The sequence below is a fragment of the Rhinoderma darwinii genome, chromosome 2 (genome assembly GCF_050947455.1).
Source record: "Rhinoderma darwinii isolate aRhiDar2 chromosome 2, aRhiDar2.hap1, whole genome shotgun sequence".
Lineage (NCBI taxonomy): Eukaryota > Metazoa > Chordata > Amphibia > Anura > Rhinodermatidae > Rhinoderma > Rhinoderma darwinii.
In genome coordinates this window covers 405699649-405715988 of record NC_134688.1, presented here as the reverse complement: position 1 = coordinate 405715988, position 16340 = coordinate 405699649, and the positions used below count along the sequence as shown (strand labels likewise).

Sequence of the window (16340 nt, the reverse complement as noted above, 5' to 3'; positions counted from 1 at the left end):
ATGTTCGGACTATCACTTCATGAGTGTGAAGAAAGCAAAAGCGTGCTATGGGGCCAGAGACAGAAAGAATGGTCCTGTGGGACACCACCTCTCAAACCCATGCAGCGTCAGTTTGAGCTAGCCAGCCTGATCGAAAATAAGTCATAACCGGTGAAGACATCTTCGATCGGAAGAGTCTTGCAAATGGATGCATGGCATTACAAGCCATCAAAGTCAGAATTTGCTAGAAAATCCAATCGAAGAATCACTAGGATTCCACATTGGATAGCAGAAAAGTAGTACACTTGGACAGCCTTAGACAGGCAGATCCACTAAGAGAGCCCACTTGGAAACCAAGGGAGAGCGCCCATTCTTCCACAAAGGGGAACAGCACGGGTGACCCCTCAGGCAGGCAAAAGTTCGGCTGATGCCGGTGACCGAAGATAAACACCCCTCCCTGGAAAGACAGTGTTATCCTTAACATGTAAGGTATCCCTAAAAGCAAGAATCAGATCCTGCATAGCAGCTGCTATTTTAGTGTTTTTATCAAACTGACTCAGAGGATTCCCCAGGGGAGACAGACCTATCCTGCAGAGAAGGCGCTTCCACAGTACTGGTTCTAATATGGGAGGTAGGTGGAATCATCAGATTCTGTCCCTCGTGCTCATGGGTCTCTTACATGACCTACCAATAGAAAAGAAACTGAGCAAGAGTCTGAAGAGGTCTCCTAAGGCCTGGGGTTAAAGACAAGGCTCATTCTGCTAAGGTGTTGTATCCTAGGGGCCCGGGTAGCATAGTGGAGAAGGCTGACCGCATGGTCATTTATAGTGTGTCACTAACAGAGCCTGATGTGGGTTGGATTCCTCCCAGGAGGACATGTTGGGAGAGAATGGACCTCTTCACTAGTTAGAGTCAGTGGAAGGGAGCCCACCGGGGAAAAAAAAAATAAAAAATATACAGCTGACCGAGCTGGCCTACTAGACACCCAGTGCACTGTATTCCGACGAAAAGCGGCTAAGGAGTCATGGGGCAAACCGTGATAGGCTGGAGCAAGCCTGCTCCTGGATAACACGGACTGCAGCTATGGTGCAGATAAAGAGAGCCGAACTCGCTGAAAAAAATTCCAAAACGTCCAGAAGAGCGAGACTGCCCAGGAGTAAGCCTGCGCAGAGGATTCCAGGACCCTCCACAGAGGGAGGGGGGGGAGTTGGGATGGCAAACCTCATGTCTTCGTGTGCACACAGGATCACCTTCACATGTAGTGGAGGCACCAGATTGCTGCCGACAAAAGAAAAGGGGAGTTAGGTGAAAGTAGGGAAGCAGTGCAGGGGACTACCTGGCACCCCTCAAGGGTGGAGAAGGCTGTCGGCCAGGCTGACAATCCACCATAAACCTTAGAGGGAAAAGGTGGAAAGAAAAAAAAAAAAGTGCAGCAGATTTGACAAGCAGCCAATCCTCTTTTTCCTACCTAGTGTCACCCTCCTAATGGCAAGAGCCTAAACCCAATGTGCTGTGTCCCCAAATTATAACGAAAAAAATACCAGACCTACACTTCAGCCTGCCAACAAATCTCATAGTAACCTACCGTATGCCACTCCTATACATCAAAACAAGTTACATTTTATAAACAAAATGGAGACAAGCTAATCTGTATTATTTAATGAATACTGTCAGTTACACCAGAGTCTAGCCACACTTAGACTGATGTATTTTTCTGCCAAAGTGAAGAGGGTAGATGGCGAGAGCTGCACCAAATTTTATAAGAGTATTAATAATTTAGATGTTCTTTGAATTTCTGGTGTGGGCAGATGTACATTTGCGCTATTTTACGTCTATTTCCAATTAAGGTGGCCTAACCTACATCTCCTCAGAGAACATGCCCACTTTTTCAAATATGGCTAGTGAGGAGCCGGAAAAGATTGTATAGATTTTTTTTTTTTTAAAGTCTCATTAAAGATTGACCAAAAACACTAATTTTATTCCAACTACTGGCGTGAACACATTAACAACCTTGGGCCTCTGTTTACTTACTTTATGTGGATCCAGTAAAAAGTCACTAAACTTGCTTGGCAGAGAGTACTTTTTGACTAGCTCATCCTCAACAACCCAGGGGGCATTCTCTCCTGTGCCTATTCTCAGTGAGTTATGTCGAATGAAGTAACGAAGTATCTCTTTATTCGGAGGTCGTTCAGAGCGGTATAGGCTGTCCACGGGAACCATGATGATGACCTGAATAACGAGCAAATTATTAGTTGTCAACGGTAGGTACCAACATTAGAAGGTTACAATTTATGAAGGATTTTTCCCAATTATTTTTTATTTCCTATTGCTTTAACAGTGCGAATATATTCCAAAGTGCGTTACAGGGATTGTCACCATTTAGTCTCTGCCCCAAGGGGGGGGGGGGGGGACACACACACACACAGCTATAACTTTTTTATTTTTTCGTCTACATAGCTGTATGTGGACTTGTTTTTTGCGGGATTAGTTGTACTTTTTAATAGCACCATTTTTGGGTACATATAATTTTTTTATTAACTTTTAATAACTTTTTTTGGGGGGGGGGGGTTATAAAAAAAAAACAAAACTGAAATTCCACCATTGTTCTATGCGTTTTTAAATTGACGCCGTTCACTATGCGACGTAAATAACATGTTACCTTTATTCTATGGGTCGGTACGATTACGGCGATACCACATATGTGGAGGTTTTTTATGTTTTACGACTTTTGCACAATAAAAACACTTTTGAACTAAAATTATTTGCTTTTGCATTGTCGCTTTCCAAGAGCCGTAACTTTTTTTTTTTCCATCAATGTAGTGATTTTTTGTGCTTGTTTTCTGCGGGACGAGACGTAGTTTTGAATGGTACTGTTTTGGCGTGCATGGGACTTATTGATTCATTTTTATTATGACTTTTTTGGGGGGCAATGGAAAAAAATAGCAATTTCGCCATTGTTTTTTTTTTTACGGTGTTCACCGTGCGGTTTAAATTACATATTAACTTCATTAATGGAGTCATTACGGTCGCGGCAATACCATATATGTGTACTTTTATTTATTTTTTTACACTTTTACTAAATAAAACCACTTATCGAAAAAAATGGATTTTTTTACTGTAACTTTTATTATTAATCTTTATTTCACATTTATTACTTATTTTATTAGTCCCACTAGGGGACTTTACTGTGCGATCTTCAGATCGCTGCTATAATGCTTTGGTATACTTCGTATACCAGAGCATTATTGCCTGTCAGTGTAAATCTGACAGGCAATCTGTTAGGACGTGCCTCCGGCGCGTCCTAACGGGCATATGTCCAGGGCAGACCTGGGGGCTTTTATCAAGCCCCCAGCTGCCATGACACCCCATCGGAGACCCGCGATTGCATTCGCGGGCCGCCGATGGGTGACAGAGGGAGCTCACTCCCTTTGTAAACAAAGCTAAATGCCGCGGTCGCTATTGACCGCAGCATTTAACGGGTTAAACGGCCGCGATCGAAGTAAACTTCGATCGCGGGCGTTGGAGCAGGATCTCAGCTGTCATTAGACAGCTGAGCCCTGGCTCCAGCCTGCACGGGAGACCCGTGCAGGACTTAGACTAGGCTCACGTGAAAAGGCGTCAGCCTAGCCTAAGGCCCCTTAGTGACCACCAATACGCCTTTTCACGTCGGTCACTAAGGGGTTAAGAAATACCCGGGCACCTTCATGTTCAAACACAATGCAGTATTAAAATTAAAAAAGCAAGGTACCAAACTTACAGCCTACCAGTACCATAGTTTAGGATCTTTATATACTAGGTTGAAATCTATTTAATAGTTTTGTTCCACAGAAATGAATATGTTGTATGGAGTACAATCTCACCTTGTCTTCATTCAGAAATTTCACATCATATTTGTGTGGCAAAAATTTAGGTGGAGCCCATTTTTTCTCCTCCTTTTTCAAGGTTGCAGGGAGTTTACGAGGTGAGCGCCTTGCTCTGTCACCTGGAGTGAAGAAAAAAAAAAAAAAAAAAAAGTTACGTTCAAACTCTAATTTAGCCATTATAAGACCACTTAAAACTAGAGCGGAGTATTTGATCTGTGCAACCCGCCAGCCTATAGAACCTATTGGCAAATCCATTTGCCTATAACTCCTTAATTCACCAAAAGAAAACCTCAAATGTGTGAAATTAATTCAGCTAATGTTGTGTAAACAAATTAACTGAAATTATATACCGTGCCGAATTTTTGTCAGAATACAACGTAGAACGCATCAGAAAGCTGAGAAAGACCAACTAAGGCTTCATTCACAACTGCGTCAGGGCTCCGTTCAAGCACTCCGCTTTCCGTAGTTGTAGACTATGCTATTGCTTCCGTCAAAACGACGGAACCATTTGCACCGGATCAGTCACTATTGAAATCAATAGTGATGCAAACGGAAGCCTATGTGTTCCATTTTAGTCAGGGTTCCGTAATGTAAACGTTTCTACAACTTCAAAGCTATAAAATAAAAAAAGTTCTCTGTGCATCAGTTTTCATCCAGGTTTGTTTGCATCTGTTATTCACTGTATTGCATTTTGATTATACAGCACATTGTATAAACTGGTCCCTGCTGCGTGGTCTTAGACTCTGTAAGGCTACATTCGGACGAGCGTAGCTAACCTAGGACGTGAGTCTATGGAGAGATGCGTGACACGCAGTAAAATAGGACATGTCCTATTTTTTCACACACCCATAACACGCTCAGTTCAAACGCCTGAACGAAGCCCTGATGCAGGTGTGAACGAAGCCTAAAATATGACCGTTTGTAACAGATGGTACAGTCTAATAGGGTGTCTGGATAACTTGCAATTGCCAGCATCTTCAACTGAAAACTGGAGTCCCTTTTATAGGCTCAAATACTTAAAGGGAAGGTGTCGCGAAAATTCTCATAAATTTGCTTTTCGTATATTAAAATACATTTTATTTATTTGTGTTTGTGTTTTACTTCACTATGGGGCTGCCATTTTTTTTTTTCATATCTGTATGTGTCGATTAACGACACATACAGAGATGGAATACGGCACATACATCCCCATAGAGAATGCGACCGGGAGCCGTTCCATTCACTATAGTGTACGCCGTCTGTGTGGGAACGGCGCATGCGCCGCTCCCACACAGTCCAAAAGGAAGGTCTTCGGCAGAGCGACATGCAGCGCCATTTTCATGTGGACCGGAAGCCGCGGCCAGACAGCAAGAGGACTACTTCCGGTCGCGGCTTCCGTACATATGTTCCAGGCAGCGACGACGAGAGGAGTAGGATCGGAGGCAGCAGCGGCGGCAGGAGCAGGTAAGTTATGTTTGTGAGATGTGTATTATGTTCGTGTTATACTGTCTGATTACCACTGTATCTAATCCTCCTACACTGTGTGCCGCCATTTTCTGAGCGAATGCACAGTGTAGGAGGATTAGAAGATTCAACCACCTCCTTCTCCTGGCACTAGCCAGGATAAGGGAGAGGGGGGGATTGTGTGAGGACACTAGAGAGTGTCTACACCAAATTTGCATCATAAAGCAATGAGGTTGCTTTACCACATTGCAATGCTGCAATTTTGGGAATTGCTCCCTCTAGTGACCAGCACATGGAAAGGTTATAAATTAGAATCTAATTTATATTATTTCCTAACTTGTGAAAAAATTTAAAAAAAATTAAGAAATGTTTAATCACTTAAAGAGGCTCTGTCACCAGATTTTGTAACCCCTATCTGCTATTGCAGCAGATAGGCGCTGCAATGTAGATTACAGTAACGTTTTTATTTTTAAAAAACGAGCATTTTTGGCCAAGTTATGGCCATTTTCGTATTTATGCAAATGGTTTGCAAAAGTACAACTGGGCGTGTATTATGTGTGTTACATCGGGGCGTGTTTACTACTTTTACTAGCTGGGCTTTCTGATGAGAAGTATCATCCACTTCTCTTCAGAACGCCCAGCTTCTGGCAGTGCAGATCTGTGACGTCACTCACAGGTCCTGCATCGTGTCGGCACCAGAGGCTACAGTTGATTCTGCAGCAGCATCAGCATTTGCAGGTAAGTAGCTACATCGACTTACCTGCTAACGCCGATGCTGCTGCAGAATCATCTGTAGCCTCTGGTGTCGATGTGTCCTTGCTCGTCTGACACGATGCAGGACCTGTGAGTGACGTCACAGCGTGATCTCTGGAGAACACGGCTGTGTCTGCACTGCCAGAAGCTGGGCGTTGTGAAGAGAAGTGGATGATACTTCTCGTCAGAAAGCCCAGCTAGTAAAAGTAGTAAACACGCCCCGATGTACGCACATAATACACGCCCAGTTGTACTTTTGCAAGCCTCATTTGCATAAATACGAAAATGGTCATAACTTGGCCAAAAATGCTCGTTTTTTAAAAATAAAAACGTTACTGTAATCTACATTGCAGCGCCTATCTGCTGCAATAGCAGATAGGGGCTGCAAAATCTGGTGACAGAGCCTCTTTAAATACGAACGGTTTAACTGAAGAAAAAAAAAAATTCTAGCGACACATTCCCTTTAACACAGAGATGCTTTTCAGCTAACATGAATACGGTTTAAAAAGGCAGGACGACCATCAGGTCTCAGAGCCTACATGTGTAACATATAATTTTGATATAGTGTGAAAATATTGGACATTAGGTGAACCCCATCACAGTGTGCTTACACGATAGCCAGTTATACAAGGTGACAACATCGAGAACTTACTTTCTCTAAGCGAACTCAGACTGTCTCTCCGACTGTGCTCTTCCTTAAGTTGGTTATCCTGTGCAACCCGACTGGAGTTCTCCTTGTCACTGGATGGAGAGTCACATGCACCATCAACCTTCTTCTCTGCACTCGACTGTTCATCTTTTTCCAGGGGATGAATCTTTACAATTTTGGCTCTCGTGTATTTTTCAGGAGCCATCTGAGAGAAGAAAAAAAAAAAAGTTACATACTTTGTTGGTAAAAGATGAATATATTATCAATACATTACCAAATCTGTGTACCAGAGAGCGTCAGAAAACCACCATGCATACGTTTTCTGACCACCAGTTTTTCACTATTTACTAAATCAATTGTATGGTCTGTGATTGGCATTGTAAACGTTTCTACAACTTCAAAGCTATAAAATAAAAAAAAGTTCTCTGTGCATCAGTTTTCATCCAGGTTTGTTTGCATCTGTTATTCACTGTATTGCATTTTGATTATACAGCACATTGTATAATCTGGTCCCTGCTGCGTGGTCTTAGACTCTTTAAGGCTACATTCGGACGAGCGTAGCTAACCTAGGACGTGAGGTGCACGTGGTCATGGATCCTCCACAGACTAGAGTCTATGGAGGGATGCGTGACACGCAGTAAAATAGGACATGTCCTATTTTTTCACACACCCATAACACGCTCAGTTCAAACGGTCATGTGAATGGCCCCATTGAAGTACATGAGTCCGTGTGACGGGCGTTGCTTTAACGGCCGTCAACCGAACTACATATACGCTCGTCTGAATGAGCCCTAACCCCAGTTACACATGACTGAGTTCGGGCCGTGAAAAACGGTCCGTCGACGGGACTTCCCGGCCCGACTGTGCTACAGGTTGACGGGACTACTGGCATCATAGACATTTATGATGCTAGGAGTGTCTGCCTCCCCACCGAACTTCTGTTCCGTACTGCATCATTTTGTTCGGTACAAAACAGCAGTTTCGTGAGGAGGCAGAGACTCCTAGATCATAAAGGTCTATGATGCAGGAGTCCCGTTCACCTGTACCACAGTCAGGCCAGGCAATCGGTCTGACACACGGACCACTTTTCATGGCCCAAACTGTCGTGTGCAAGAGGCGTAAGATCTCAAGACCTAGCTTATCTTGTCCTCATTCTGCATACTTTGATTGTACATCTAAACCGGCAATGTCTTCCATTGTATTGTAAACCTATTTCTTCGCTAATAAAAAGAACGTTCTTAAAATAAAATCAAAAGTCGGAAGGGTACACTATTAAAATACATTTTAGCTATTCTTTTAACGCTTATTAAGGCATCAGGAAAATATCAAGATAATATAACTGGATATTAGTCTAGGCACTAAGTAGAAAAACCTATCTTGCGAAATAAAACATTAATTTGAATGGGAAGCCCTTTTTTCAATCAGATGCTAGGTTATAATAAGAATCCTGCATTCTTCTTGCGTAAATTTACTATATTTTAAGTGCTTTACAGAGAAATACTTGGTATAGCCAAAGTGCAGAATACCTCAAAGTCACACTCTTCATCAATAGCATATTTTGTCATTATATCCATCCACGCTTGGTCCACCAACTTGTCTAAAGAGATTGTGTTATGGTGCACAATCTCCAACACCTGCTTCTCATACCATACTGGAAACTCTTCTTTTAATCTGCAGCAAGAGAAGAGCATTGTAACATACATAACCATAAGCATTCGTCTTAAGAGTTTACAACAGCAGTCTTTCACTCTAGTCCACTGTATTAGATACCACAGAATCTAGTCATACCACCACTATTTTGTGGCTATTCTACACAATGCATTAACCAGGCCCAGAGAAATGACATGGAGTGGGCTGACCTAGGCCTTCATGCACAATAAGTGTAGAGGCACAGATCGTAATAAAGATATGAATATTGCAGTCTACAGTATTCTGCCCTAGAAAAAGTGAGAATACAGTCCGTGAAACGGTATACGAGTACTGCGCATACCAGATAAATAAAGTAGTTGCAAGATGAACACATCAGTTAGAAATACAGGTGAAATAATCCATTAGTAAAATGTGCTACTTACAACTCTGCTACTTCCTGTTCTTCATCCCAGGCCTCTCTGTGAGTCAGCTGACCGCTACCTGTGCTTTTACATGTCCAAATACGCTCTGCATAGCGCTCCAATCGTGCTTCATATTCTCTACAAGTAAGCGGTTAAGGAAAAACAGCAGCCAATATGGTTTCGTAACTTTACTAAAGGACTAGTCCCACAAGATACGTCACCTATCCACAGGATAAGTGATAAACGTATGATTGCTGGGACCACCGGACGCTGGAACTCTGGTACCGAGCTGCCCGCTGTTTTCTGATTACATGGTCGGAAATTACGAAGTGGTAGCGGGAACGAAGAAAGGTAGAACAGGGTTCAGGGGGCCCCATTCTAGAGATAGGTGGGGATCTGAAAGGTGGGACCTCCATCTGACATATATGGCATATCATATGGATATGCCATAAATGCCCTTGATGGGAAAACGCCTTTGAAGGGGTTTTACCATAATGAATATTTATCACCTATCCACAGGATAGGTGAAAAACAACTGATCGGTGGGGGTCCCCACACATTACGAGAATGGGCTTACCTTGCCATTCCTGGGAACCCCATATGAATGAAGTGATAGGGCGCATGCTCGGCCACCGCTCCATTCATTTTTATAGGGTTGCTGAAGATAGCGTACGGCAGCCCCGTAGAGATGAATGCAGCGGTGGCCAAGAACGCGCACTATCACTTCATTCATATGGGGCTCCCAGGAATGGCAAGGTAAGCCTGCTCATGATCAGTGGGGGTCCCAGCAGCGAGAGCCCCACCAGTCAGATATTTTTTTTTTGTTTTAAAAAAGTCTTTCATTCTGCTGTTCACAACAAAAGAAATGAAAAAAAACTATTATACAGCACGGCAGAGGATTATTCACCTTTACAAAAGGGAACTTTGGGAAGACATGCCAAAGTAAGCAGAATAGAATACCATATGGAAAGCATATAAATCAATTAGGGTAATAGACGTAACCAACCGCCATACTGTCAATAGAAGATCCCAATCACACACTACAAGATGCGCGACCTGACTCGACCCAGTCCACATCCTTGACAAGAACCTAGAGATTTATACAGCAGTTTGACAATTTTAGGCTTCGTTCATACGCGTCAGTGCTCCATTCCAACATTTCGTCAGAACAGAGCCCTGACTGACAAACGGAAACCATCACCATTGGTTTCCATGGTGACAGATCCAGTGCCAATGGTTACCGTTTATCTCCGTTGTGCAAGAGTTCCGTCGTTTTGACAATAATAGCGTAGTCGACTACTAATCAATATTCTAATCAATGGTGATGGAAACGGAAACCTATGGTTTCCGTTTGGGTCAGTCAGGGCTCCGTTCCGACGGAAAGCTCTGACGGAACGGAGCCCTGACGCAGATGTGAACGAAGCCTTAGCCATCGCGACCAGATTCTCTCGCATTTGTGAAGACATTTCCTACTGATGTACATTTGATATAAGGGCCCATATTTGTTAACCCCTTCGTCGTAAACCACTTCCATTTTAATGTTAACGTTTTTTTCCTCCCCACCTTCCAAAAGCCATAACTTTTTTTTTTCTGTCTTTATAGTCCTATGAGGGCTTGATTATTGCAGGACGAGTTGGTTTTTCGTAGCACCATTTATTGTGCCATATAATGCACTAGTTAACTGAAAAAAAAAAAAAATTGTGCAGTACAAAATGAAAAGCACAGCGATTCCTCCATTGTTTTTAGCGCTTAGTTTTTACGGAATTCATTGTGCAATTAAATCAAGATGTTAACTTTATTCTGCAAGTCAATACGATTACGGCGATACCAAATCTATACATAGTTTTTTCTATAATTTACTACTCCTACAAGTAAAAAAAATTATTTATTTTGTGTCGCCAAATTCTGAGAGCCAAAACTTTTTTATTTTTCCGTCGATTAAGTGGTATGCAGGCTTATTTATTGCGGGATAAGCTGTAGTTTAACCCCTTAAAGGGAATGTGTTGCCAGAAAAACATGTTTGTTTTTTTTTAATTAAACATTTAGTGTGTAGGTGATTAAACATTGTTCAAATTTTTTTTATTTTTTTCACGAGTCAGGAAATATTATAAATTAATTCTAATTTATAATATTTCCCATTGCTGGTCACTAGATGGAGCTATTCCCAAAATTGCAGCATTGCATGTGGTAAAGCAACCACATTGCTTTATGCTGCAAAATTGGGTAAAAAGCCCTCGCTCTAGTGAGCTCTCAGCATCCCCCCCCCCCTCCTTTATCCTGGCTAGTGCCGGGATAAACGAGGGGTTTGAACGGTCTAACCTCCTACACTGTGTGTCGCCATTTTTTGAGCTAACACACAGTGTAGTAGGTTTACATACAGTAGTAAACGTACACAAACACGAACATACATAGAAATCTCTTACCTGCGCCTGCCGCCGCGGCTCCCTCCGGCCCGTCCGCTCAGTCTGCTGCCGCTGGTCCAAGTGCACAAGTCCGGAAGCCGCGACCGGAAGTAGTAATATTACTGTCCGGCCGCGACTTCCGGTCCACAGGAAAATGGTGCCGGACGGCGCGCATTTCAAATTGGACTGTGTGGGAGCGGCGCATGCGCAGTTCCCACACAGACGGCGTACATGTTAGTGGATGGAACGGGCCCCGTTCGCAGTCCCTATGGGACTGTGGCTGCCGTATTCCATGTCTGTATGTGTCGTTAATCGACACATACAGAAATGGAAAAAAAAATGGCAGCCCCCATAGGGAAGAAAAAGTGTAAAAATAAGAAAAAGTAAAACACAAACACACAAATAAATATAAACGTTTTTAATAAAGCACTAACATCTTTAACATATTAAAAAAAAATTGTGATGACACTGTTCCTTTAATGACCAAGCCATTTTTTACATTTTTCCATCGTCGCATTCCAAGAGCTATAACTCTTTCATTTTTGCGTCGACATAGCTGTATAAGGTCTTGTTTTTTGCGGGACAAGTTGTATTTTTTAATAGCACCATTTTGGGGGACATATTTGTTGACTAACTTTTTTTGAGGGGGGGGAAATAGAAAAAAACCTGAAATTTCGCCACGCTTTTTCGCGTCTTAAATCTACGCCGTTTACCATGTGATATAAATAACAATAACTTTATTCAGCGGGTTGTTTTACGATTGCAACGATACCAAATTTGTATCGATTTTGAATGTTTTACTACTTTTACACAGTAAAAACGCTTTTTTTTCAAAATTATTTGTTTTTGTGTCTCCATGTTTGAAGAGCCGTAACGTTTTTATTGTTCCGCCGATGCGGTTGTATGAGGGCTTTTTTTTTGCGGGAAGACTTGTAGTTTTTATTGGTACCATTTTTGAGTAGATGCGACTTTTTGATCACTTTTTATAACTTTTTTTAAGTCAGGATTCACAGAAAAGAGCAATTTTTCCATAGTTTTTTATTACATTTTTTACGGCGTTCACCGTGCGGGTTAAATAATGTAATAGATTTATAGTCGGGGTCCTTTCGGACGCGGCGATACCAAATATGCGTAACTTTTTTAATTTATTTTGGTTTTTTAATAGTAAAGGAGTTTGTAAGGGGAAAAGCTGGGTTTTTCATTTTTTTTCAAATTAACTTTATTAAACTTTTTTTTTACTTTTTTACTAGTCCCACTAGGGGACTATAATATGCGATTCTGCGATCGCTATTATAATACACTGCAATACTTTTGTATTGAAGTGTATTACTGCCTGTCCGTTTAAAACGGGCAGGCATCTGCTAGGTCATGCCAGAGGCATGATCTAGCAGACATTCATGACAGGCAGACCTGGGGGCCTTTATTAGGCCCCCGGCTGCCATAGAAGACACAGACACTCGGCGATCTTATCGCCGGGTGTCGGTGGGAGAGAGCGGGAGCTCCGTCCCGCTCTCCAAAACCACTCAGATGCGGTGCACGCTATTGCTCACCGCATCTGAGGGGTTAAACATGTGAGATCGATACTTATATCGATCTCACACGGCAGAGCAGGGACGCTCCCAGCCCTCAGCTGCCTCTGGCAGCTGAGAGCAGGGAGATTTGACGGCTACCTGCTCTGTTTACTCATCCTGATGCAGTGCCGTAAAAAGGCATATGCATCAGAATAAAGCCCGTTAGTGGCCGCCGTTAAAAGGCGTATTGGCGGTCACTAACGGGTTAAAATTACACCATTTTGGGGTTCATGCGATGTTTTGATCACTTTTTATTCCATTTTATTGTGGGAGAGGAGGTGACCAAAAAAATAGCGATTCTGGCGTATACAACATTTTTTTTTACGGCGTACACCGTGCGGGTTAAATAATGATATATTGTAATAGTTCAGACTTTTACGGATGCGGCAATACCAATTCTGTTTACTTTTTTTTTTACTATGCTCTAAGGGGAAAATGGGAAAGGTTTGTTTTTTTTTAACTTATAAAGTTACTAATTTTAACTTTATTTATTAGTCCCCCAAGGGGACTTCAACCAGCGATCGTTGGACCGCTTGCACGATATACTGCAATACCAATGTATTGCAGTACATAGTCTTTCTAGTAGGCAGGGCTTAGTAGGAGCACAGACGGCGGACCTGGGGGGCTTCATTAGGTGCCCAGGCAGCCATAGCAACCAGCGCCACCCCGCAATTGCATTGCGGGGGGCGCGATGAACTGCTAGAGGGGGTTAAACAAGCGGGATCACGCTCGAGCACGGTTCCCGCTCGTTACCGCTTGCGGTCAGCTGTAACATAAAGAAGACACCCGCATCGAGCGGGATCACTCAGTGAGCCCGTTCCATACTTTCCCTACCCGGCTATGACGTATGGATATCCATAATATCCAATCACTATGTCATCCATGACAGCCAAAAGGCAAGTCTGAGGGGTGACCGATCAGATATTTTTCTCCTATCCTGTGGCTAGGTGATAAATATTGATCATGGTAAAACCACTTTAACATGACCTAGAGATCACAAGATGAAACTAAAAGGCATAGAATGGGAGGAGTGGGGGAAGCAACTACTTTCATGACAGGAGAACAAGTTGTAATACAGCATCGCGATAACATCAGTGACTCATCAGCCTTGGTGTTGTGATGTCAGCAATCAGGAAGTGGAACGAGAGACACTTCATATTTACTACCCCAATTCTAATCTAGACACGAAGTAACTCATGTGTCAATGCCAGGAAACAAAAAAAGTTACATAAACAACTTTCATTTTATACGCAGCAATATCCTATTATAAAACCACATGAAACTTTATAGGAAAACGGCACAGTGAAAACTATACGGACAAAGAAACAAATCCAGAAGTCTGCAAGATCTTTAGCACAATATCATCATCAATAGAAAACAACCCTATAATTCAGGCAGTAGTGACTAACTTTTTAGGTACACTTGCTAAATAGCACCTGTCCATCATTCAGCACTTACACTAGAAAAGCAAAGATGGAATAAAGCCAGCCATAGACATTAGATAGTTGTCCCGTGGTGCCCATAAGCTTGCATGTTTATTTAAAAAAGAAAAAAAAAAAGGATCCAGCATGTCAATCCTTATCATCGGGCTTCCACAATACACATTAGATCATATGTAGATCTGTCTAAGATCTACATTTTTTTTTTCTTTTAAGAGACCGTGAAAATAGTACATGCCTTATTTTTGCCAGTTTTCCCGGATCCCTCAATGGACTCAAGTCGGAGATCCGTAAAAAAGGGGTCCCGCACGGGTGCAAATAGTCCTTGAAAAACATCAGTTTCACAGCTGATTTAACACCCGTTGGTGTAAATACAGCCTAACACTAAGGGATCCATAAGACCACAGACAGGGTTATGATTGATAAAACATAACTTTAGGTTTACGAGCATGTCGCTACATTTTATAATGAGCTGCTCCAAACCACATGGAAGTAATCTACAAAGCATTATACGAAATTAAAAAAAAGCATTCAAAGAAATCTTCCAGACTTACGCAACACCATCTAGTGCCGCATGTGGTCACTGGTTGATAATCTACAACCTCCAATAAGACCAGACAGAGGCTGACCGGGCATGCTGGGAAATGTAGTTTCACAACAGCTAGGGCCAGAGGTTATCTAATCTTTTTGTTGGTCTTGATGTGTCCTGGAAAGATGCTGACTGAAAGGACCACTCACTAGGAGCAAATAACAGTCTACTGCCAATAATAGTCACTCATGCAAATCATCCACCATAGAAGATTTAAAAAAAAGTCTTTCCTATGGTAAATTAATGATGCTGACACATGCAAACGTCATCATAATATTTCTGGAACCATCACAATATCCTAACACATGAAAAGCAATAATATCTCCAACTCAATCACTAATAGGAGATCACAACCTAAAACTGCTAAGTACTGAACTTTACCAACAGATCACACACTACGGCAAGACCAAATTCCCTCATGTAAGTCATACTGTGGCCAAAGATCAGTATTAAAGGGAATATTCACACTTGGGCAACTTTGCGCGCTTCAGGATGGTTACTTGCTGTCAGTGAATGAAAACCTTACATATCTAGTCCAGGCCTAAAGCAGACTTCACATAAAAGTTATGGTGGACTAAGTGACATCAGGACATACACTAAACATATCACACCGGATTACTGACAGCAAGGTAACGCCACATTATCGGCGGCCGCCATACAGTGGCATCGAGAACACAGTGACGCATGAACTCCTCCATCCACAGAGAGAGATCGGCGGGCCCTCCGAACACAACTGAGCCCACACATGAGAACAATGGGGCAGGCTCAACCGGCTATGGCCGCTCCCGCTAACATTCAGCGTGGGCCGATATGTGGAGGAAGCGGGGACCGCTAAACAGAACGACACACAGATGAAAAACTGCTACACACACCGAGCAGCCCCTCTACCCCCACCTCCGGCTCACCGGGCGATACAGACCAACACTTCTGCTGCAGATGATCATACGGATAACGTAATCTCTCGGTTTTACAGTTATTAAGGATACTCTCGGCTTCTGAACGCTTCTTTGGTGTGCTCCACAGCGAACACTTCCTCCCCTTCGCCGGGCGCCTCGCATAGCGGCTTCACCAACGGGAACGGTTTACGGCCCAGTAACGGCGCCATCCCGAGAGCAGGTTGAGAAGAAAAAAAAGCGTGGCTCCGGAGTTAACGGACGGCCTAATCCCGGTCTGCTGAGCGCAGAGAGGTGCTGGTAAAGCTGCCTGACACAAGCAGCCCCCACCGGTTTCCCGCCTTGAACCCTGAAACGCACAAGAAAAGCAGGGATTGAAAAATGGCGGGAGATTCCCTTCCGCCGCCGGCTCCCTCCGCCTCCTCCTAGAAGCACATACAAACGTGAATACGCTTCACATCAATACGCGCCTATCGTCGCCCCAACCGGAAATTCTATTGGCCGTTAACTATGCCGGGGTTTTATGTTCGCGCTTTCTATTGGACTATCTAGCTTGCTTAACCACGCCTCTTTCCTTGTTACATTTCTTTAGCAAGGTTAGTTGCAGCGTGCGCAACGGGGTCGCAGATGTCATTAATATTGATTTTTTTTTTCATCCTAGCAACTTTATTGCTATCGACAAATCTGAAAACAACAACATCATCAGGG

At 42.9% G+C, this 16340-nt stretch overlaps 1 protein-coding gene across 1 annotated transcript in view; it reads right to left on the bottom strand.

The window, feature by feature from the left end:
* The window catches only part of BAZ1B (bromodomain adjacent to zinc finger domain 1B), a 49538-nt gene extending 33432 nt beyond the window's left edge, over positions 1-16106 (bottom strand). Inside the window, exons 1-6 of the mRNA XM_075854132.1 lie at positions 15726-16106; positions 8760-8876; positions 8214-8358; positions 6691-6892; positions 3840-3961; positions 2011-2208 (exon numbers count right to left, since the gene is read on the bottom strand). Coding sequence (XP_075710247.1) covers positions 2011-2208; positions 3840-3961; positions 6691-6892; positions 8214-8358; positions 8760-8876; positions 15726-15844 — 903 coding nt within the window. The 5' untranslated portion in view covers positions 15845-16106. The remainder of the gene's footprint in view (positions 1-2010; positions 2209-3839; positions 3962-6690; positions 6893-8213; positions 8359-8759; positions 8877-15725) is intronic.
* Positions 16107-16340: the final 234 nt, after the last annotated feature.